At 46.0% G+C, this 25,476-nt stretch overlaps 1 protein-coding gene across 2 annotated transcripts in view; it reads right to left on the reverse strand.

Annotated features, from left to right (window-relative positions):
• The window catches only part of grid2ipb (glutamate receptor, ionotropic, delta 2 (Grid2) interacting protein, b), a 335,342-nt gene that overhangs the window by 209,087 nt on the left and 100,779 nt on the right, over positions 1-25,476 (reverse strand). For both annotated transcript variants that reach the window (XM_069928210.1, XM_069928209.1), the window contains exon 2: positions 6,184-6,770. In XM_069928210.1, the coding sequence (XP_069784311.1) occupies positions 6,184-6,762 (579 nt within the window). In that variant the 5' untranslated portion in view covers positions 6,763-6,770. The remainder of the gene's footprint in view (positions 1-6,183; positions 6,771-25,476) is intronic.

The following is a 25,476-nucleotide window of genomic DNA, read 5'->3' on the forward strand; positions in this document are numbered from 1 at the left end:
CCCCCGCAGCAATAACCCCTCTCCACTCTACCCCGTGGCAGCGATACCTCTCCACTCTACCCCCGCAGCAGCAACCCTTCACCTCTCTCCCCCTGCAGTAATGGCCCTCCTCTTTCCCCCACAGCAGCGACCCCTCGCCTCTCTCTCACATGGGAGCGACCCCTGTCCTCTCTCCTCCACGGCAGTGATCCCTCTCCCCCGCGGCAGAGACCCCCCCTCCTCTCTACCCTCTCCTCTCTCCCCCCGCAGCAATGGCCCTCCTCTCTCCCCCACAGCAGCGAACCCTCTCCTCTCTCCCCCACAGCAGCGACCCCTCTCCTCTTTCCCCTGCAGCAGCGACCCCTCTCGTCTCTCCCCCGCAGCAGCGACCCCTCTCCTCTCTCCCCCACAGCAGCGACCCCTCATCTCTCTACCCCGCAGCAGCGACCCCTCTCCTCTCTCCCCCGCTGCAGCGTCCCCTCTCTTCTCTATCCTCGCGGCAGCGACCCTTCCCTCTCTCTCCCATGGGAGTGACCCCTGTCCTCTCTCCTCCACGGCAGTGACCCCTCTCCCCCGCGGCAGAGACCCCCCTCCTCTCTACCCTGAGGCAGCAATACCTCTCCTTTCTCCCCCCGCAGCAATGGCCCTCCTCTCTCCCCCGCAGCAGCGACCCCTCGTCTCTCTCCCCTGCAGCAGCGACCCCTCTCCTCTCTCCCCCGCTGCAGCAACCCTTCTCCTCTCTCCCCCACAGCAGCGACCCCTCTCCTCTCTCCCCCGCTGCAGCGTCCCCTCTCTTCTCTACCCTCGCGGCAGTGACCCCTCCCTCTCTCTCCCATGGGAGCGACCCCTGTCCTCTCTCCTCCGCGGCAGTGACCCCTCTCCCCCGTGGCAGAGACCCCCCTCCTCTCTACCCTGAGGCAGCGATACCTCTCCTCTCTTCCCCGCGGCAGCAACACCCCCTCCCTCCTCTCTAACCCGCGGCAGCAACCCCTCTCTTCTCACCCCCCGTGGCAGAGACCGCTCTCCTCTCTCCCTCATGGCAGCAACATTTCACCACCCCTCCCCCCCCACTTCTCCACCCCGGCCCTGGCAGCGACCCCTCTCTCCCCTTGATCACCGCAGACACTTCAGCAGGGGTTTCCCTGTGTCTCAGTTCAGTCGCCAGACACCTCACCCATTGACAATGACTAGACTGTCCAGGAATCAACAGCTGAGGCACAGCCATTGCTACTACGATCATAGTAGAAGACCACCGGACAAATTGAATTTGTGATGGACATGAAACCCACTTCCCCCGCCAGACTTCTTTTAAAAGAGGGGTTGAATGTGGTGGAACCACTGTTAATACTGTTTATATGTGTGTGACTGGTCTGCTCCTTGCTGATTGTACCTGAGGCTCCTTCCCCTCAATTCCCCTAATAAAGGTGGCAACGCCATAACTCCTCCCCCAGAACAAGCTCGGGTCAGCAACATGAGAGGTGCCTACTGTTTATGCGAATATAAACCAACCAATCAGGTATCTTCTAGTCTTTGGAGTTATTGATAGGGCATCAATCTTATTCTTTTCAATGTCAACATCGAAGGCATGAGTTATATTTCCATCCCCACCAAGTTGATAGTTTATGGCATGTCCTAATATGGTATATTAGTAACTGCCTCCCAATCAGGACAAAACTTGATCATTTTTATATTTGAATTCTAATCCTAATATTTTACCTTTAATCCTGAGACGACTTATTTAGCAAAGCAACAAATTTTAACAAGTTTACTACCTTACAAAGTTCAGATTTAGAGAAGTTTGCCATTTTACCTTTGTTGCTAATTTGGCAGTTACACCTCAAAAAACTTGAGAAACAAAACTTTATTTCATAAAACGAGTTCATGTCAATCATAATTTTTTTAATGCTCTGTTGTTCTGTTTACACCTACTTAACAGAGACTTGATGCACTTTACCAAACAGTGATGTCTATACAGTTGTTCCCTTTTCTACCTCTCCTTTAGTAGCAGTTAAACATTTGCTACTTTCTTATCTGCTCTTACTTTCAACTCTACTAGAATGTAGAATATTTTTAAGTTGTCGACATTTAAGAAAAATGTGGACAAGGGACATGAATGGGAGGTGTATGGAGGGTCCTAGTGCAGGTCAATAGGACTAGGTAGAATAATAGTTTGGTAGAGACTAGATGGACTGAAGGGCCTGTTTCTATGCTGTAGTGTTCTATGGTAAGATCATTATTAACTCAATGGCTTGGTTCAGCATCATGCTGAAGAAGATTGAAAAGAGGGTTGGTGCGAGAACACAGCCTTGCTTCACGCCATTGTTAATGGAGAAGGGTTCAGAGAGCTCATTGCTGTATCTGACCCGACCTTGTTGGTTTTCGTGCAGTTGGATAATCATGTTGAGGAACTTTGGGGGACATCCGATGCGCTCTAGTATTTGCCAAAGCCCTTTCCTGCTCACGGTGTCGAAGGCTTTGGTGAGGTCAACAAAGGTGATGTAGAGTCCTTTGTTTTGTTCTCTGCACTTTTCTTGGAGCTGTCTGAGGGCAAAGACCATGTCAGTGGTTCCTCTGTTTGCGCGAAAGCCGCACTGTGATTCTGGGAGAATATTCTCAGCGACACTAGGTATTATTCTATTTAGTAGAATCCTAGCGAAGATTTTGCCTGCAATGGAGAGCAAGCCATGAAAGACCCCAACAATGAAGACGCTGTTTACATCCGGTACCGCACGGATGGCAGTCTCTTCAATCTGAGGCGCCTGCAAGCTCACACCAAGACACAAGAGAAACTTGTCCGTGAACTACTCTTTGCAGATGATGCCGCTTTAGTTGCCCATTCAGAGCCAGCTCTTCAGCGCTTGACGTCCTGCTTTGCGGAAACTGCCAAAATGTTTGGCCTGGAAGTCAGCCTGAAGAAAACTGAGGTCCTCCATCAGCCAGCTCCCCACCATGACTACCAGCCCCCCCACATCTCCATCGGGCACACAAAACTCAAAACGGTCAACCAGTTTACCTATCTCGGCTGCACCATTTCATCAGATGCAAGGATCGACAATGAGATAGACAACAGACTCGCCAAGGCAAATAGCGCCTTTGGAAGACTACACAAAAGAGTCTGGAAAAACAACCAACTGAAAAACCTCACAAAGATAAGCGTATACAGAGCCGTTGTCATACCCACACTCCTGTTCGGCTCCGAATCATGGGTCCTCTACCGGCACCACCTACGGCTCCTAGAACGCTTCCACCAGCGTTGTCTCCGCTCCATCCTCAACATCCATTGGAGCGCTCACACCCCTAACGTCGAGGTACTCGAGATGGCAGAGGTCGACAGCATCGAGTCCACGCTGCTGAAGATCCAGCTGCGCTGGATGGGTCACGTCTCCAGAATGGAGGACCATCGCCTTCCCAAGATCGTATTATATGGCGAGCTCTCCACTGGCCACCGTGACAGAGGTGCACCAAAGAAAAGGTACAAGGACTGCCTAAAGAAATCTCTTGGTGCCTGCCACATTGACCACCGCCAGTGGGCTGATAACGCCTCAAACCGTGCATCTTGGCGCCTCACAGTTTGGCGGGCAGCAGCCTCCTTTGAAGAAGACCGCAGAGCCCACCTCACTGACAAAAGGCAAAGGAGGAAAAACCCAACACCCAACCCCAACCAACCAATTTTCCCTTGCAACCGCTGCAATCGTGTCTGCCTGTCCCGCATCGGACTGGTCAGCCACAAACGAGCCTGCAGCTGACGTGGACTTTTTACCCCCTCCATAAATCTTCGTCCGCGAAGCCAAGCCAAAGAAAGAAAGAAAGAAGAAGATATTAACTCAACCATTACACTCCAGCCATAATCCTTGGGTACAGCAATCAGATCCTGGAGTCCATTGCCAGAGTTACAGAGAAAGGTTGAACATGCTGGGACTTTATTCCCTGGAGTGTAGAAGGTTGAGGGTGATTTGATAGAGGTATTCATAATTATAAGGGGTTAAAGATAGAGTCAATGTGGAAAGGCCTTTTTCCATTGAGAGTGAGGGCATGGAGTGAGAGTAAAAGGGGAAAAGTTTAGGGGAAACATGAGGGGGAATTTCTTCATGCAAAGGGTGGTGGGGGTGTGGAATGAACTTCCAGCAGATGTGGTAGAAGTGAGATTGACAGATATATCCAAGGAAAGGTTGGATAGGTATATGCACAGGAGAGGTGTGGAGGGTTTTGGGCCAAATTCAGGTCAGTGGGACTAGGTGGGAGAAGATGTTCAGCATGGACTAGTAGGGCCAAACTGGACTGTTTCTGTGCTGTAAATGGTTATATGGCTATATGGATTTTATTTTCTATGGCACTTTAGCTCCAGTGACAGAAAGTTCATCTCTGACATAAGACCTTGACTATTTTTGTTATATTTATTTTACATCCATTTTTTCTTCTGCAGTGACGCCTGTGATAATATATAAGCAAAAAGAAAATGGAGGGACTCAGCAGGTCAGGCAGAATGCATGGGTCAAAATGGTCAATCGGCATTTTGGGTTGGGACAAGTATGAAGAGGGGAGAGGAAAAGCAGGGAAAGGGCTAAGAGACATTAAACAGAAGGTGGGAGAAGTGGAGTGACAAGTCGAGGGTGAGGCCACTGGGGTAGGAGAGGAGGTCGATGGAAAAAAGTATGAACAGAGTAGGAAAAGAGGTGGAAACAATGGAACAAGATAGGGGGTTACCTAAAATTAGAAAAATCTATGTACATGCCATTGGGTAAAAGGAATATAATGTTTACATTTTGACTTATTGAGGCAACGGATGAGGCCCAGGACAGACACGGTGTGTACGTGCTGAGGGGAATTGAAATGGTGGCTTCTGGGAGTTTCATCTTCAACCCTCAGTGCAGGTGTTTGGCATTACACAATATGTCTCAGCCACTTTTCTCACCCTCTCCTGAACCCTCACACAATCCTATTAAAGTCCTCCACATGGCACCAGATATTTAAAACATTATGCTAATTCCATCCTATACTAGTGGATGTCCTGATAAATTAGTTCTCTTCCCCCAGTGCAAGACTCAGCATGCGATGAATCCGAGCTTCTGAGGGCAAGTCATATTAAAACAGGATGAAATTATAAATGCAATTCTAAATGTCAATAAAATGAGTGAGAGCTGACAGGTTTAGTTTGGAGCTTGCATTCCTCTGATAAAGTCCAGTAACTTCATTCTCTCTGATTAAGTCTCAGATTCTAACTCTTATTTTATAAAGAATAACTGTGTTTGCAAACAATTACAACCATAGAATGCTACAGCACAGAAAACAGGCCATTAGGCCCTTCTAGTCCCACTGACCTGCTCCCACTCAACAACCCTTCAGACCTCTCCTATCCATGTATTTATCCAATTATTCTTAAAACACATGATCGAGCCCACATTCACCACATCAGGTGGAAGCTCGGTCCACACTCCCACCACACTCTGAGTGAAGAAATTCTCCCTCATGTTCCCTCTATCCCTTTCACCCTAAAGCCATATCATCTCCCCAATCTGTGGAAAAAGCCTTCTCACGTCCACTCTGTCTATACCTCTCATAATCCTTAAACCTCAATCAAATCTCCCCTCATTCTTCTTTGTTCCATGGAATAAAGTCTTTACCTGTTTAATCTTTCCCTGTAACTCAACTCCTGAAGATCCAGCAACATCGTAGTAAATCTCCTCTGCACTCTTTCAATCTTACTGATATCCTTCCTGTAGTTTGGTGACCAGAACTGCACACAATATTCCAAATTTGGCCCCACCAATATCTTAAACAACTTCAACATAACATCCCAACTCCTCTACTCAATACTTTGATTTATAAAAGCTAAGATGCCAAAAGCTTTCGTTACAACCCTGTTCACCTGTGACCCCATCTTCAGGGAACAATGTATCTGTATTCCCAGATCACTTTGCTCCTCCACACTCCTCAGTGCCTTACGTCCTACCTTGGTTTTCTCTTCCAAACTGCATCACCTCACACTTGTCTGCATTAACCTCCATCTGCCATTTCCTGGCCCATTCTCCCAGTAGGTCCAGATGGCTCTGCAACCTTTGAAAAACCTTCCTCACTGTCCACCACACCTCCAATCTTAGCGTCATCAGCAAACTTGCTGATCCAGTTTACCACAATATCATCCAGATCATTGATATTAACAACAAACAACAATGGTTCTACCTTCCTGCTCTGGCAATGTCCTACCTTTGTTCTGAATTCCAAGGCTTTATATTTTCTTTCCTGATGAACTGCGTCAGCATTTTGGACATACTCTCGGATACTGCTGCTAACCCGTTTGTATCTCTTTCCAAAGCACAGGACTCCCAGCTTCAAGGATTTTCCGTGATTAGCCTTTATCATGGCAGCAGCAACTTCATAGTGTTTCACTGGGACTCCATTAACCTCCAGGACATAGTCTCCAGCCTTAAGCCCAAGCTCAGCTGCAGGAGAATCTGGGAAACAATTCTCAATCTGCAGAGGGCTGTCACCACTCAAGTTGAATCCAAATCTTCCATCTGCCGCTGGCAAGAGGTCTAGATGCTCAATACGAGACACCACCCCAATGCTAGGAGGAACAGTTTTGCAATGTTTGGCTAAATGTACTAATGCATCACAGTTCATGGATGACACGTCCTGTCCCTCAATCTCCAGAATTTGGTCTCCTGGTTGCAGACCCGCAACATGAGCACTACTGCCCTCTTGAACATGGATGATGTAGCAAGGTCCGTTCCCAGTGATCTGAAATCCAAACTCCTCTGGCCATCTTTCATTGTAGCTTGGCATTGTGGCAACTGGAATGACAAAGAGAGGAATTTTAGACATTGAATGAATCAATCTTTGAACCTAATCCTGAAATCCAACATCATTTTTTTATTTAGCCATTTTGGCCCACAAGCCCGTGCTGCCAAATTTTCCTATAACCCCGGTACATTTTTGAATGTTGGGATGAAGGAAACCGGAGCCTTCAGAGAAAACCCACACAGACGTGGGGAGAACGTACGAAACTCCGTACAGACAGTGTGGTATTCGAACCGCATCCAGTCCTGATTGCTGCCGTTGTAAAGGCATTATGCTAACTGTACTGCCCCGTTTGGAAAAAAAAAGAACATTTTAATGAAATCTCCTTTGGGTTGGCGTAGCGGTTAGTGCAACACCTTTGCAGCTCCAGCGATCAGGACCAGGGTTCGAATCTCGCGTGGTCAGTAAGGAGTTTGTACATGGGTTTCTCCAGGGGCACCAGTTTCCTCCTTCCATTCAAAATTTACTGGGGGTGTAGGTTAATTGGGTGTAAATCGGACAGCACGGACTGAAAAGGCCTGTTACTATGTTTACATTTAATTTAAAAACAAAATGACCTGCTTAGCACTTTCCAAATCAATTTCAAAATGACCCACAGTCATTTACAGGTCAAGCATAATGTCTGAAGTGGCATCTGGACTAATGAAAGAAGCAGGCAGCCAACTTGTTCAGATCAATAACAGTACAGAGGCTTAAAGTGCAGAACGCCAGGTTCAAGAACAGTTTCTTTCCAACAGCATTCACACTACACTAATCATTATCTACACTGACAGCACAAAAAGGACAGTCCACACTGCGGTAACTGCTGTGATCCCTTCAACCCCCCACCCCCCACCCCCCCCCCCACTGCCACTCACTCTTTTGTTCAGTTACTTGCCGATATTCTTCCATACCTTGATGAAGGGCTCTAGCCCGAAACGTCGGTTCTGTAACTTTGTCTTTACCTCATAAAGGACCAGCATTTTGTGTTTTTACTTCAACCACGTGTCTACAGATTTTTGTGATTTACTTCTGTAATGTTACCTTCTTCTTGCACTTCAGCAATCTGTGAATATTTATTATCTTTCTTAATTTAATTTAATTTAATGAACACTATTGCAGATTTTTTTTAAAACAGCAGCTCCCTTCTCTTCTCCTATCAGAAATTTACCCTTCTTTCTCTTCTATTCTCCCACTCTATCTACCTGTTAGCCAGTATTCCTCCCTCTTATCCTCTTCCTTCCCCTTATCCTTCCCACCCTGCCACCTGTTTATTACTGGCACTCCCGAGGAAGGGCTTAGGCCTGAAACATCAGCTGTCTTTTACTTTCTATGGATGCTGTGCGGCCTGTTAAGTTTCTCCAGTACATTTGTGTACTGCGCTTGATCCCATCATGTGCAGATTTCTTGTTCACTCTCATTTTTTAACAATCCTACCTTTAATACGTTTGTGAACACCAACTTTTGGATTCAAGATAAACAATTTCTTTCCTGCTATGATCAGATTCTTAAATGAATCTTTCACTGACAAAAGATGATGCCCTTCCACTGTTTTAACTGCACATTCTCTGCACTTTGTGACTCTATACCCTGCACATTTTGATTTACAGCAATACCACGGCTTGCACTTTAGTTTTAAGTACTTGCTATACTTAAGCATGAGATGACTTGCCTAGATAGTGTGAGAGATGAGTAAAACTAATATGAAAATATGAAAGATGAAGAAAACTAGTATAGATATATGTGTAATGAATAAAGCCAGTATGAATAGGATAAGGATAGATAATAGAATGTAGGAAGTAAAGTTAGTCTGAATAAGATAAGGGTCTTCTAGCCTTTTAGATTGAATCAGCAAGTTCCGTATATGTAATTAGTAAGCCTTAGACAGAATTAGCAAGTTCTGCATATAAGAAGTTAGTAAGCCCTGAAAGTCGGGAAGGTGTGAATAAGGACAATGACATGATGGGACACCGACAGATACCCCCTGGTCCTCCAAGTTCACAGAAACAGCACGTAGGCAGACAAGATTGCCTAATGCCAAACTCATCCAGGAGGCAGAAGAATGTAAGGGGGAGGGTACTTCTATACTGAAATAAACTGTATAAAAGTTGGGTGAGCCCCAGTGTGTGTGTGTATTCCCAGGGTAAGGGGAAGCACCCAACTTTGCATTGTTGTACAATAAATGTTCTTTGTTCTCAATTTTTGTCTCGAGCAAATTCTGTGAAGGTACTTCTGTTTCTCACAATAGCAAACAACAAAGACTTTCACTGTATCTTAAAATGACCTTCACCATTACCCTCTCTGTCTTCTCACCAAGCTGATCTTGGATCTAATTTGATAATGTGCCTTGGATCCCTTCGGCCCTAACGTTTTGGACAAGCCTTCCATGTGGGATCTGACCAGGTAGTTAATATGAATCATATTGTCCTTCTCCTCCAGACAAACTTTGCTGACCATTCTTACTCAACCATTGCCACCCCAAGCATGGATTAGTCCTGTTTCTCAGTTATTTTGTAATAACTTCACTATGACTGACAACAGACTCATTGGCCTGTAAGGACCTCGCAGGCAGATTGGTTGAAATGGACAGCATGTAGTGCATACAAGAGGGAAATGAGAAAACTGGGCAGAGATGGACTAGGCAGTGTGAAATTAAAGAGTTTCTTGGAATTTGAACACTGACAAGGATCAATTCCCATAATTTTCTTGCAGATCAAGAAATGTGACTGTCATGCAATGTTGATTTCAGTGCAAGATGATTTAATAAATACTATTCCCAAAATGAAATGAAAAATGACCAAATCATTTAAATGTTACTCTGAAACTTCATTTGTGCACTTCCTAAATCTGATGAGAATCTCTTCACCCCTCATTCTCAATGACAGATGTTACATCTCCAATATTTCATACACAACCGTCCGGAGCCACCCCCAAATCAACTCCTCAATACCACCCACCCCAAACTCCCCAATGGAGCTCCATCTTCACCTCACCCCCTTTCCTAGTCTGCCGCAAGGTGCTGATCTCAGGCCATCTGAAACTCAGCAACCCTCCTGAATCAGAATGGGGTGATGTAGCAATTGTGTCACAGTGCAAAATGAAGAAGGAAAAAATGATCAGACGTAGTCGAGTAGAAGTTCAGTATAAGTCTTTTACCCAAACAGTCATCTGCAGTTTTTGAAAACCCACACGTTCCAAATTATGTCATCGCAATATGGCGTCATGATGTCACTTGGAACCTCCCAAGCCAGTTCGATTAAGCCTCCCGTGAGCCACTACAGAGGCACGGTTAGCATAGAAGTTAGTGCAACATTATTACAGACCTCGCAACCTGGGTTCAAATCTGTCTCTAAGGACTTCAAACCTTCTCCCTGGGACACATAGGTTCCCTCTGGGTGCTCCAGTTTTCTCCCACATTCCAAAGATGTACAGGGTTAGTAGTTAAATTGATCACATGTATATTTTATGGTGCAGGCTTATGGCTGGAAGGGCTTCTAACCATGCTGTATCACTAAATTAAATTTAACATTAAAAGAAGCCCTATGCCCAACATTTCCCTTTGCTCCATTGAATCAGTAAGGACTTGCTATAGAGTCATAAAGTCCTACAGCACAGAAACAGGTCCATCTGCCCAGCTTGTGAATGCCAAACAATGTGTACACCTGTGTTAGGCCCATTCAGCCTAATCCTCTCCAACCCCCTCCCATATATATATTTAAGTGTTTCTTAAACGAATCTAACTCCTCCACTTTATCTGACAGCTCATTCCATATGCCCACCACCCTCTGGGTGAAGAACTATCCCCTCATATCCCTTCTTAATCCCTCACCTTGTACTTATGTTCTCTCATCTTAGATTCTCCCACTCCAGAAAACAAACTGTCACTATTCACCTTATCAATGACCATCAGTAAGATCCCCTCGCAACTTCCCACTCTGCCATTAACAGAATAAGTAAAAACACAAAATACTGGAGAAGCTCAGCTGCTCAAACTGTGTCCATTATGTAGCAAAGGCAAAGATACATAACCAACGCTTCAGGCTTGAGTTAGCGAGGAAGGCAATGTGTCTTGCCCTGGTTTGATTTACCCAATGCAGCACCTCGCACTTCTATGAGTTGAACTGCATCTTCCATTTCTTGGCCCAGTTCCCCATCTCATCTCAATCATGTTGCAGACCCAGGTAATCTTCTTCACTGTTTTTGTGCCATCAACAAAATCTTGCCACAAATATCCTTTTCAAATCATTTACGTATGTTACAAAAAGTAAACCCTTAGGCACTCCATTGGCCACGATTCTCCAGTCTGAAGAACTGCCCTCCTCAACCACTCTCTGATACCTTATAACAAAGCCAATTTTTAAAATTCAGTTGGCTAGCTGTATTTCTATCCCACGTACCCTCGCCTTCCACACCAAACTACCATGTGGAACCTTATCAAATGATTTACTAAGATTCATATAAATAACATCATCTGCTTTGCTCTTGTCCACCCTCTTCATTATCAAAACCATTCTAAGACACAATTTCCCATGCACAAATCCATCCTAGGTCTCCTTGATTTTCTCGACATGTTGATGGATTCTATCTCTCAGAATCCTCTCCACCAGTTTCCTTGCCTGAGTCAGACTGACGGTAATGTTGCATATTGAAGGAAGTTGTGTTTTTGTCAGACAAGCCTTAGCTTTAAATAGAACCACCCTTATGTGGTCAGTGCCAATTCATCAGTCATAATACCTTCCCTTAAAGTTACTGAAAATATCTTGAGATGGTTCACTGAAGGAAAGACAAGCAAAAATTGATATTGAACCACATAAGGTGGTCTAGATAAGATTGATAAATTTCCAGTTAAAGAGCAAGGTTTTGAAATGCTATTTAAAGAAGGAAAGGTAGGTGAAGGGGCACTAGGACTGAGGAGAGAATTTCCAAAAGTTAGGACTCAACTACTGAATTGTAAAGCCTTATATTGGAGAATGTGCAAGAAGCTAAATGGAAAACTTGTCATAGGAATGTGATGGAATACCTTTCATTTCCCTAATTTAAAAAAAAAAATTAAATGTAGACATAAAGCATGGTAACAGGCTATTCTGTGCTACCCAATTTACACCTAATTAACCTACACACCCAGTACATTTCAAACGGTGGGAGGAAACCAGAGCCATCATGGAAAACCCACACAGATACAGGGAGAATGTACAAACTCCTTACAGACAGCATGGGATTCAAACCCCGTTCCTGATCGCTGGCGCTGTAAAGGCATGTCGCTAACTACACTTCCAACAACACTCAAAAAACACAACACCATCCAAGGAAAAGCAGCAACTTAATTGCACCCTAAACATCAATCACCACCTTCTATAAAATGCACTGCGGTTTGACCACGTGTCCCACCCACAACCTTGACCAGCCATCCAGAGGTAAATGGAAACACCATTAATTCCAAGTCACCCACCACCAACCTGACAACATTGATGGAATCCATTCATCAGAAAAATGACTGCTAATTCACTATATCTAGGACAATTAAAACCAATAATTTGGGCCTTGTCCACAATTCTCCCAACCTTTAAATTAATTAGGAAAATGTTAGAATAGTATAATTATCCCAGTGGGAGGTGTTTTGTGATGGGGTGGTGGGGTGACCATGCAAATTTAGCAAAAAGGACAACTTTAAAATAAAAATGGTGGTTTTTGGTGAATCAATGTCTTTTCTTTGGCTTGGTTTCGCGGACGAAGATTTATGGAGGGGGTAAAAAGTCCACGTCAGCTGCAGGCTCGTTTGTGGCTGACAAGTCCGATGCGGGACAGGCAGACACGAATGCAGCGGTTGCAAGGGAAAATTGGTTGGTTGGGGTTGGGTGTTGGGTTTTTCCTCCTTTGCCTTTTGTCAGTGAGGTGGGCTCTGCGGTCTTCTTCAAAGGAGGTTGCTGCCCGCCAAACTGTGAGGCACCAAGATGCACGGTTTGAGGCGTTATCAGCCCACTGGCGGTGGTCAATGTGGCAGGCACCAAGAGATTTCTTTAGGCAGTCCTTGTACCTTTTCTTTGGTGCACCTCTGTCACGGTGGCCAGTGGAGAGCTCGCCATATAACACGATCTTGGGAAGGCGATGGTCCTCCATTCTGGAGACGTGACCCATCCAGCGCAGCTGGATCTTCAGCAGTGTGGACTCGATGCTGTCGACCTCTGCCATCTCGAGTACTTCGACGTTAGGGATGTAAGCGCTCCAATGGATGTTGAGGATGGAGCGGAGACAACGCTGGTGGAAGCGTTCTAGGAGCCATAGGTGGTGTAGGTGGTGTAATCAATGTAGATTAGGAAGAAAGGGGACATGGGTAAAAGAATCTTGGTGCCAGGCAGGAAATGGAAGCGAAGGTTTTGAACGAGATTAATTCGATAAAGGGTAGAAGTACAGAGTTGTCTAGTGCAGCCATTCTCAACCTTTCTTTGGCTATGGCCCCTTAGGACTCTGCTGAATGTTTATGGGCCCCCTTCCCCATGAAGCTGTCAAGTTTAGTTGGCTTCTTCCACTCTTCTCTCCTACCAACCACATAAAATATAAAAATTAATAAATAAATAAACAGACATAAATCCCCCTTTCATGACAAAACTCCTCTAAGAAGTTGATTGAAGTTTCCCAAAGACTCTGTTCTTGGAGAAAGTTTCCTTATATCTTCAGAATAATGGGCGAGCCTTACTTTGCAAAATTCAAAACAGTGTGTGCAAGTGACAATGGGACAAGGTGCGCACATGGGACAGTCGTGTGCATACTCAAAGCATGTTATCTATGCAGCAGTTATGCTTTTAAAAAGCTGTGAAAATTCTTATTTAATTAAGCTTGCACACCATTATCAAAGTTTCCCACCGGGAAAAACTTTAAATAGAAAATGTGAAGCTAATCCTAGAAGTCTTAGCCATTTTGGCTGCAACCCTAAAATGGTATTGTTTAATATCATAACACAAGGAAAGTGACCGTGTAAATCTGTTTATGATGATCATTCCATGTAATTAGAGCTTGTGGGATGATGACAAAATTAAAGAGACATGTCGGTGACAACCATCTCTGGAATGACCTAGAATAAATTTGCTGAAGTGAGAAATAAATAGACCAGTCTGCCCACACACTCAACTGAGTTTAAAATGTAATCCATTTTGAAGCATCTCAGTCTTAAGATAAATGTGAGCTCCTGATGCCAGCAGCCCTGTTGATCATATTACATGAATCATTGATGCTTCGTCCTTACAATTTCTCATAAAAGCATCCAAGAAATGACATTGAAGCATTCTGAACCTATGTTATAAATATTCCCAAATAAATCTTTAATTATATTGTGTTGTTTAAGCAAAAGAAATAAACTTTCTGCCTTTGTGATCACTATCCGAACAATTCTGAGTTTGGTTTCCCTAGCAACATTTCATGAACTTCCAAAGCCAAGGTTCAGATTTAACACGGATTGATCTCACCTCCCACTATTTCTGATCATTGCCTGGTGAAGCAATCCCATTTGCAAATGGAAATTGACGACCTGAAACTCAACATGTAGGCAAATTGCAGACCCAGTCCCCCCATGGGATGCAATACATCGATGAATTTCCACCATTTCCTGGATGAAACACGCAGTCATATGCTTGATATAGATCGTATTTTATCCATAGACGTTTATTATCTTTTGAAATCACAAGTTTGCACCAGACAAGGATTTATTGCCACCAGGCATGGTTGCTATGGAAATGTAAATCATCCGATTAAGAGCCATTTGTGAAACAGCTCATACTAGTGAGACACTTACAGAAATCTTCTGGTGAAGACGGCAAGTCACCTGGGCCCTGATTCAAGCTGTGTCTGGACCTTCGACTTCTCAGCAGCCTCTTCATCCGGCTCACAATACTTTCCCTCTTAGCCATGTCAAATATGTTCAAATGTGTTCATGTTGGTTCAAAGGTAAAATAAAAGTGCTGCATTTAAATTCACCCCAACTGGTTTAAAAAAAAGGTTTTACAGCATCATTTTTCACAGCAGAGATTGCTCTTAGCAGCCTGAGAATCTGGCACCACCATCCTTCTCATGCAGTTGATGTTCTTTTACTTCAGGCTCACACATTTCTCAACTGAAACTCTGATGCGCAGAAGAAAGTCCTGCCTCCTGCCGAATGAGAACACGTTTCCATTTCTATTCCTAATGCAAGAGAGGCTGAAAACACACAGAGACACGTGAAGAGAAGGAAGACCAATCATTCTGCTCTTAATTACTGCTTCAGCAGAAGCAGCTGGGGATGTTCAGGTGATCAAATGGGGATTCGAAAATGAATGGCTCTAAACTGGACTACAAAGAAAATGCTGCAAAACAACTGGGGAAGTGAGTCAGTATTATGTGGCTGGCACAAAATCTCTGACGATCTGTTGTAAAAAAATGGCTCTCAACTCTCAAGCTGTAGAATTATCCAAACTACCCTATCGACATGTTAAATTGCACTTGCTGCAGGTGCCATGTGAATTCTTCCTTTGAGATCCCAAGTTAACTATATTTAATGGCATCCAAAGATAATCTATCCTTTTTGATCTGCCTGTAACCTTCAAAATGGTTGACTAATTTTGCTGATTCCTGTCCACTGTGGCTTCTCTTCCCAAGGGCACCATGTCAACCAGGGCAGACAAGTTCCAATCAACATGCAGTGACCCAACATCATCATCCACACATATTCCTCTCGACTCAAATTTAAGTTCTCACTAACTCATCTTTAAATGATCAGATTTCTTGCCTTTGCCAAGCATTTAAATTGAATTGTCTATTGTCACATACAGTGAAAAACTGTGTTTTATGTGCTATCCTGGCATGTCAGCCTACAGGTAATGCAAGAATAAAAGCAAAAAACTAGTGGACTGTTACACAAAAAAAGCAAAATACAAATTTGGTGTTATAGAAAAAACATGGTTAAGTAATGTGTCTCTTGCTAATGAATGGTCCATTCAAGAGTCTGATAACAGCAGGAAAGAAACTGTCCTTGACTCTGGACACATATTTTGTGCCAGACAGGAAGGGGAAGGAGAGGGCAACCATGATGGAATATGTCCTTTAAGATATTGGCTGTGTTCTCAAGGAAGCAGGAGGTGAAGCTAGTCAACGGATAGAGTCTGCTTTGCTTGATGGCCTGAGATGCGCTCACAACTCTCTGCAGCTTCTTGTGGTCTTGAGTGGAGCAGTTCCTGTTACCACCATGTGATACCTTCTGAGAGGATCCTCTCCGTGGAGCAGCTGTAAAAATTGGTAAGGGACATGATGAATTTACTTAGGCTTTTGAGGTCGTTGAGGTATTGGTGTGCTAGGCCATAGTGTCAACATGCTTGAATCAGGACAGGTCCAACTCCTCCATCTCATCAATGTTTGAGATCTGTCCTCCAAAGAACAATATGGTATTTTGTCCAAATAATTTCTTACATGCCTTGGCTTTAATTACAATTCGATAATGTACATGTGAGATGCATTAAAGATGTTTTCCTATACCAAAGGGTCCATATAAATAGTTATAATTGTGGTATTTATATTTATTGATGTTAAGTTTATAATGTTGCACAGCTTTGCCTCTTCCACCTCCTGTAAACTTCAGTTCCTCTGAAGGTCTGTCACCCATTGATATAGATTCATACAGCATGGAACCAGGCCCTTCATCCCAACTTGCCCATCCCAGCACACTAGTGCCACCTGCCTGCATTTGGCCCATATCCCTCTAAACCCATCTTATGCAAGTACCTGTCTAAACATTCTGAAATGTTGCAGTAGTACCTGCCTCAACCATCCTCTCCAACAACCAGTTCAATGCACCCCCACCCTCTGTGTAAAAAATAATAACCCACTCACTCCTCATCTTAAACTAATGTCCTCTAGTTCTCGACTTGCATTCTCTGGATAAAAGACTGTGCATTCACCTGATCAATTCCTCTCATGATTTCATACATGATTTTCGAGATATGAGATCATGCCTTATCCTCTTGCACTGAAATAATAAAGCCCCAGCTTGCTCACCTTCTCCCAATCCTGGCAACATTCTCATAAATCTCTGAATCATCTCCAGCCTGACAACATCTTTCCTGTAGCACAAGGACCAAAACCTAATGCAATTCTCCAAATGGGGCCTCACCAATTGTCTTGTACAACTCCAACTTTCAGACTCAATATTCTGGCTCATGAGAACCAATGTTCCGAAAGCCTTCTCGATCACCCAATGGGCCTGTGATGTCACTTCAAGGAACTATGTACCTACCTGTACTCCTGGTTCCCTCTGCTCTACCACACACCCCAACTCCCCAATGTTCACTGGGTTACCCCTTCCAAAATCTCTGCATTAAGTCCCATCAACCTGCCCACCTACCCAACCAATCAAGATCCTATGGCAATTCGTGTTTCATGACTGCAATTTTTGACTGTCATCTTCATCTCTGATGATACCAGATTCTCTAGTTCAGGGTCATCCCATATCCATTCACTCAATCCCAATTGGTAATTATGACCATGACTTCATCACTGAATCTCTAAAAGATGAGGTGAGTGAAATAAACGCTTTAAGCCCAGAAATGCCGGCATTAAGAGACAATAGAGATGTGGCTGCCAATGGTGGGGTGAATGAAATTGGGAGTGCACAGGAGGTATGAATCACAGGAGTTCAGGGACCTTGAAGGGAACCAAGGGAAAATTTCAATACAGGATGAGTAACTTAAAAATTCAGGTGGTTGAATATTTACATGGCCACTGAACCACTGTTGGAGCTGGTGCAGACCTGCAGAGAGCATGGAGAGGAGACATAGGGTTCATCAGCACGGTTCTATCACCCAGGCCAACTACTGTCAATTCTGTACAGGCTTTAAACTGCCTGTTAAAGGAGCCGACAGAATCTTATTTTAAAATCCTGCGACCAGAGGGTCTGGGACCATGATGGCGGCGCCTGTGTTCAGCAGCAGCCTCGAGAGGTTGCAGACTCCAAAGAAGCAGAGGACTGGCACAGAGCACCAGAAAATTGGGAGAACACCCACCGTTTGAGGAGAAACAGAGGAGATGACCTATGGGACAGTGACCATGGTCACAGACCAGTGAGAGGCTCTGCGGCTATAGGACACATGGGCAGTGGACTGTTGGTGACTCGAGACTCGAGGCTGATGACTTGCAGTCGAAGGAATCACACAGGGCTACAGACTGCTGAAGACTAGCTCGAGACTGGCTGAAGGGGTACCGGATATCAGAAGCGGGATTGGAGAGAGTGCCAAGGACAGGAAGGACTCCCAGAGGGTCCTCCGACACCGAGGTTTAGACTGAAGGCTGTGTGGCTGCAGAAGCTGCGTGAGGCTGGAGGCAAATCCATGGACACAGTAAATCTGAAGGGATTCTCATTTGCTTCTCTTTCTCCGGCTGTAAGGGGCACCGGGAAATTTCTGCCGATGGCAAATTATTTCAGTGCAAGAGGATAAAGCATGATCTCATATCTCGAAAATCATGTATCAAATCATGAGAGGAATTGATCAGGTGAATGCACAGTCTTTTATCCAGAGAATGCAAGTCGAGAACTAGAGGACATTAGTTTAAGATGAGGAGTGAGTGGGTTATTATTTTTTACACAGAGGGTGGGGGTGCATTGAACTGGCTGTTGGAGAGGATGGTTGAGGCAGATACTACTGCAACATTTCAGAATGTAAGTTTTGGGTAATATATTTGATGCTCAGACAGCTCAGACAGCTCCAAGAAAAGTGCAGAGAACAAAACAAAGGACTCTACATCACCTTTGTTGACCTCACCAAAGCCTTCGACACCGTGAGCAGGAAAGGGCTTTGGCAAATACTAGAGTGCATCGGATGTCCCCCAAAGTTCCTCAACATGATTATCCAACTGCACGAAAACCAACAAGGTCGGGTCAGATACAGCAATGAGCTCTCTGAACCCTTCTCCATTAACAATGGCGTGAAGCAAGGCTGTGTTCTCGCACCAACCCTCTTTTCAATCTTCTTCAGCATGATGCTGAACCAAGCCATGAAAGACCCCAACAATGAAGACGCTGTTTACATCCGGTACCGCACGGATGGCAGTCTCTTCAATCTGAGGCGCCTGCAAGCTCACACCAAGACACAAGAGAAACTTGTCCGTGAACTACTCTTTGCAGACGATGCCGCTTTAGTTGCCCATTCAGAGCCAGCTCTTCAGCGCTTGACGTCCTGCTTTGCGGAAACTGCCAAAATGTTTGGCCTGGAAGTCAGCCTGAAGAAAACTGAGGTCCTCCATCAGCCAGCTCCCCACCATGACTACCAGCACCCCCACATCTCCATCGGGCACACAAAACTCAAAACGGTCACCCAGTTTACCTATCTCGGCTGCACCATTTCATCAGATGCAAGGATCGACAATGAGATAGACAACAGACTCGCCAAGGCAAATAGCGCCTTTGGAAGACTACACAAAAGAGTCTGGAAAAACAACCAACTGAAAAACCTCACAAAGATAAGCGTATACAGAGCCGTTGTCATACCCACACTCCTGTTCGGCTCCGAATCATGGGTCCTCTACCGGCACCACCTACGGCTCCTAGAACGCTTCCACCAGCGTTGTCTCCGCTCCATCCTCAACATCCATTGGAGCGCTTATATCCCTAACGTCGAAGTACTCGAGATGGCAGAGGTCGACAGCATCGAGTCCACACTGCTGAAGATCCAGCTGCGCTGGATGGGTCACGTCTCCAGAATGGAGGACCATCGCCTTCCCAAGATCGTGTTATATGGCGAGCTCTCCACTGGCCACCGTGACAGAGGTGCACCAAAGAAAAGGTACAAGGACTGCCTAAAGAAATCTCTTGGTGCCTGCCACATTGACCACCGCCAGTGGGCTGATAACGCCTCAAACCGTGCATCTTGGCGCCTCACAGTTTGGCGGGCAGCAACCTCCTTTGAAGAAGACCGCAGAGCCCACCTCACTGACAAAAGGCAAAGGAGGAAAAACCCAACACCCAACCCCAACCAACCAATTTTCCCCTGCAACCGCTGCAGTCGTGTCTGCCTGTCCCGCATCGGACTTGTCAGCCACAAACGAGCCTGCAGCTGACGTGGACTTTTTACCCCCTCCATAAATCTTCGTCCGCGAAGCCAAGCCAAAGAAGAAGATTTGATGTATTACTTGACAATAAAAGTATCTTGAATCTTGATTACGTTCTTCTACTAGTTCACTGGGCAGGATATTTAGAGTAGTGGTCAGGGCAACACTATTACAGTACCGGTAATCCTGGTTCAAGTCCATGCTGTCTGTGAGGAGTTTGTCTGTTCTCCCTGTGTTTATGTGGGTTTCCTCCAGGTGCTCATCCTTCAAAAACGTATGGGGGTTGTAGGTTAAATGGTGTATTTGGGGTCATGGGCTCATGGACCAGAAGGGTCTATTATTGTCTGTATGCCTAAATTTAAAAGTTATGCAGAACCAGGTCTGCCAAGGCCGTAGAATTTGCATAAAGTTGTTGATCTGTGCTTATTGGTTGGTTAAAAGTAGCTTTGGCCTATATTCAGCGTTTGACACAGCAGGAGTATTCAGTGCAAGCTACCACTCAGTAGGTGTAAGCTAGCTTTAGTGTAGATAAATCCTGTTTTCAAAACAGTCTCAACCTCAGCATTCTCTGCAAACAAACCACACATGATTTTTTTCTCGTTCTATTCTTAGCAATTATTTATAAGAATGTTGATTTGAATGTAATCATTTATTAATGGGTGTATTTTTAAATTTAGACATACAGCACAGTAACAGGCCCTTCCGGCCCACAAGCCTGTGCCACCCAATTACACCCATTTCACCTACACCTCCGTATGTTTCGAGGAAACCAGAGCCCCTGGGGAAAACATACGCAACACGGGGAGAACGTACAAACTCCTTACAGACAGAGCCAGATTCAAACCCTGGTCCTGATCACTGCCGCTCTAACAATGTTGTGCTAACTGCTATGTTAACTGTTCTGCTCATGAACAAGTTTGTTTCATGTGCTATCCAGGCAAGTCAGCCTCTACATTGTACAGCAGATAGTGCAAGAATAAAAACATGGTGTTACATTCAAACTAAAATTCAGGGAATAATGTGAATAAAGTACATTGTAAGGTTTAATCTCTTACTAAAGAGGTCCATTCAGGAGTCTGATAACTGTTCTTGAATCTGGAGGTGAGGGTGGGGAGAAGAGAGTGTGACTAGGATGGGATGTGTCCTTTAATATGTTGGCTGCTTTCATGAGACAGCAAGAAGTGAAGATGGAGTCATTGGAGGGGAGGTTCTTCATGAGTTCACAGGCTTCTGCAGTTCCTTGCAGTCTTGGGCAGTGCAGTACCCATACCAAGCAGAGAAGCCTCTGGATTTGATATATTCCATGTTGCATCTCCTTGGGCTCCTAAGGACGTGGAGGCATTGGTACACCTTCCTGACCACAGCATCAACATAGTGACCCAGGACAGGTTATTGGTGATATTATTCGTAAAACTCTCCACCAATCTGCACTCAGCACAATGAACACAGACAGGAACATATGTTCCATCCCATTTCCTTCATTTTGCTGTCATTGAGGCAGAGTTTGGTGTCCCACCAGACTCTATCCCCTTCCTGGACTCCATCATTATTTGAGATCACCCAATGATAGTAGTATCTGCAAACCTGCAGATGAAGTTAGAGTAATACCTGGCCTCACAGCCATGGGACTATAAGGAGTATAGTTGTGGGATTAGTGTGCAACCTTTCAATGCAGCAGTGTTACGGATTATTGTGGGGAGGTGTTGAAGCCAATTCTCAATGACTAAGATCTGCAGGTCAGAAGTCGAGGGTCCAGTTGCTGACATGGATGCTGAGGCCTACATCCAGGAGTTTGGAAGATGAGCTTGTTCGAGACTATGGTGTTGAAGGTGGCAATGTAGACAGTAGACAGAAGTCTACAGAAGTCTAGGTGCCCTTGCAATCCATGTGTGCCAGGGCTGAGTGTAAGGCCAGGGCATGGCATCTGTCATGGACCTGTTGCATTGATAGACCAAAGTTTTCAAGGAGGCTGAAGTTGACATGTGACTTGGCCAATCTCTCAAAGCATTTCATGATAATACATGTCAGAGACACTGGGTGATAGTCTCTTAGGCCTTATTTTTCTTTGACATCGGGATGATAGTAGTCTTCTTGAAGCAGGTGGGAGCTTCAGATTGTAGCAGGGAGAGGTTGAAAATGTCCATAAAACCACTTGCCAGCTGGTCTACAAAGGTTTCCAAGACACGACTAGGGACTTTATCCGATCCAGTTGCTTTCCATGGGTTCAATCTGATGTCAGTGATTGTAATTATGGATTTAGACATGCAAGCTCATGTGGAAGTTATGGCTGGTGGCAACAGCTCCCTGACCTTCGACGGACGGGGAGTTCAGATTTATTGTCAGAAGTACATATGTGACATTACATACCACACTGAAATGGATTGTTGTCTGAGTGTTGGGTGTTATCTGTAGCCCCAATAAGGCTGAGGGGAATGATAGGCTTTATTGTACTAAAGACTGCTGGCCCGGGTCCAAGGCTAGGAAATGAGCGGGAAGGAGAGGGGACTCGACCTTTATGCCCCGGGGTCACATGGGCAGGACCAGGGAGGAGACAAGGACAGGAAGACACCCGGAGGGCGGGCCAGCCAGTGCACTTAATCATATCACCACATTCACCCCCTCATTTAAAAATTGGAACCCACCTGAAAAACAAACAGCAAAACTGGGGGTGATAACAGCAACAATAATTACAGTAGCAGTATCAAGATTATCATAAACAGAGGCGGAAAGAGCGGGACCCCCCCCACCAGTTAGAGGTTTAGCCACATAGGTGACCTCCTCTTTCTGCTGGACCACTGGAGAACCAGCGTGGCCGTCTGGCACTCCTCCCAAGAGGGGGCTGACAGGAGAGAGTCTGCTGCAGGGACCGACAGGGTTAGGGTGCTGGTGGGGGACTCCCAGGATGGTGGGGGGTCCTCCGCTGCTTCACACTGGGTAGAAGACTGGACATCCGGCAGCAAGGCAAGCAGCTCAGAGTCCAGGGTCATGCTCTGGTGCAGCATGATCGGGTCCGCAGCATGGACGGCGGCTGGCAAAGGAGTCTCAGGGTCTTCGGCTCTTGCCAGATCTTGTATTGGCACAGTGTCTCGTGGCCATCCGGGTACCTCACAAATGTGTATTGAGGGTTTACATGTATGAGGTGCACCGCTTCAACCAGTGGGTCCCTCTGACATGCTTCTGAAGCAGAACTGGCCCTGGGGTCATCAGCCAGGGAGGGATGGATGAACCATTCGCCGATCTCCTAGGGAAAGTAAAGAGGCGTTCATGGGGGGTGGTGTTAGTGGCGTTGCACAGGAACAACCGGATGGCGTGGAGACCCTCGGGCAAGACATCCTGCCAGTGACACACTGGCATATTTTTGGACCTAAGGGCCAGGAGCACCACCTTCCAGATGGTGTCGTTCTCCCTTTCCACCTGGCCATTACCTCTGGGGTTATAGCTGGTGGTCCTGCTGGAGGCTATGCCTCTGACTAGGAAGTACTGTTGCAGCTCCTCATTCATGAATGAGGTCCCCTGGTCACTAAGAATATAGTTGGGGTACCCGAACAGAGTGAAGATACTGTGCAGGGCCTTGATAGCCGTAGCTGAAGTCATATCCAGGCAGGGGATTGCAAAGGGGAACCTGGAAAATTCATCCACCATCGTCAGGAAGTAGGCATTCCTATTTGTGGTTGGGAGGGACCCTTGAAATCGACGTTGAGTCATTCAAAAGGGCGGGTGGCCTTAATGAGGTGTGCCTTTTCTGGCTGGTAGAAATGAGGCTTACACTTTGTGCAGATCTGGCAGTGTCTGGTCGTGGACCGGACATCCTTGACAGAGTACGGGAGGTTCCGTGTCTTAACAAAATGTTACAACCGTGTGACTCCAGGGTGGCATAGATTATCATGCAGGTTCAGGAGATGGTCGAGATGCGCGGTGGTGCACATCCCTCGGGATAGGGCAGCCGGGGGGTCGTTGAGCTTACCTGGCCTGTACAAGATATCATAGTTGTCGGTAGATAGTTCAATCCTCCACCTCAGAATCTTGTCATTCTTGATCTTACCCCACTGTTTAGCACTGAACATGAAGGACACGGCCCTCTGGTCAGTGAGCACAGTAAACCTCTTACCAACCAGCTAGTGCCGCCAGTGGTGCACCGCCTCAACGATCGCTTGTGCCTCCTTCTCAACGGAGGAGTCCCATACTTCAGGATTGTGCAGGGTGCGGGAAAAAATGCTACCAGCCTGCCTGCCTGGTTTAGTGTGGTGGCCAGTGCAAAATCGGAGGCATCGCTTTCCTCCTGAAAGGGGATGGATTCAGCCATGGCATGCATCGTAGCCTTCGCGATATCTCCCCAAATTTGATTAAAACCAGCCTGGGCTTCCACCGATAATGGGAAGGTAGTTGATCGAATTAGGGGATGGGCCTTATCAGCATAGTTGGGCATCCATTGTGCATAATAGGAGAACAACCCCAGGCATCTCTTTAGTGCCTTCTGCATGTTTGGGACAGGGAGCTCCATGAGGGGTCGCATGCAGTCAGGATCCGGCGCAATGACACCATGTGCCACGACACATCCAAGAAGGGCCAGGTGCTCCGTGTTGAACATGCACTTGTCCTGTTGAGTCAAGTTGAGGGCCTTGGTTGTACGCAAGAACTCTGTGAGGTTTGCGTCGTGGTCCTGCTGGTCATGGCCACAGATAGTGACATTATTGAGGTAGGGGAGCATTGCCATCAGTTTGTGCTCCTCCACCATCCGGTCCATTACTCTCTGAAAGGCAGAAACACCATTAGTAACACCAAAGGGTACCTGAAGAAAGTGGAAAAGTTTTCCGTCTGCCTCGAATCCCGTGTAGATTCAAGCACTCGGACGGAGGGGAAGTTGATGATAAGCTGACTTGAGGTCAATGGTCAAAAAAACTCTACTTTGCGACTTTATTCACCAAGTCGACTATCCGGGTTAGCGGGTATACATCCAACTGGGTGAAGAGGTTGATGGTCTGACTGTAATCGATTACCATCCTGGGCTTGCCCGCCCCTCTGACCATGAAGACCTGCGCTCTCTAGGGACTGGTGCTGAGGAAATGATCCCCTCCACCAGGAGTCGCTGAACCTCAGCCCGAATTAATTGCATGACTTCCGTACTATAGCGCCTACTTTTGGTGGTGATCGGTTTGCAATCCGGGGTGAGGTTCGCGAACAGTGATGGGGGGAGGCACCTGTAGAGTGGTGAGACCGCAGGATGGTGCCAGAGACTGAGTGCTGGGACCACAGGATGGTACAGGGGACTGGGGCTGGGCGTCCGAAAGCCAGAGATTGTGGATGGTCAGCGGTAGTTGGGGTCCTCCGAACGCCATCGTCACACTCCTGAACTGACTTTGAAAGTCGAGCCCCAGGAGGATCGGCGCACAGAGGCGAGGCATAATTAACAATACAAAATTTTTATAACAATCCCCCCCACCGTCAGCGACGCTACACAATACCCCTGAATACTGGTCTGTTGGTCCCTTGCAGCCATTGAAGCCAACCTGGTCATTGGTCAAAGTGGGAGGGAGAGTCTCTGGACCACGTCAGGGTGCAGGAAACTTTCCGTGCTGCCTCTATCGAAAAGACAGTTCGTTTTATGCCCATTCACTTCGATCCGCATTATGGAATTCGAGATCAGGTGAGGGCTGGCTT

The sequence above is a fragment of the Narcine bancroftii genome, chromosome 3, assembly GCF_036971445.1.
Source record: "Narcine bancroftii isolate sNarBan1 chromosome 3, sNarBan1.hap1, whole genome shotgun sequence".
NCBI lineage: Eukaryota > Metazoa > Chordata > Chondrichthyes > Torpediniformes > Narcinidae > Narcine > Narcine bancroftii.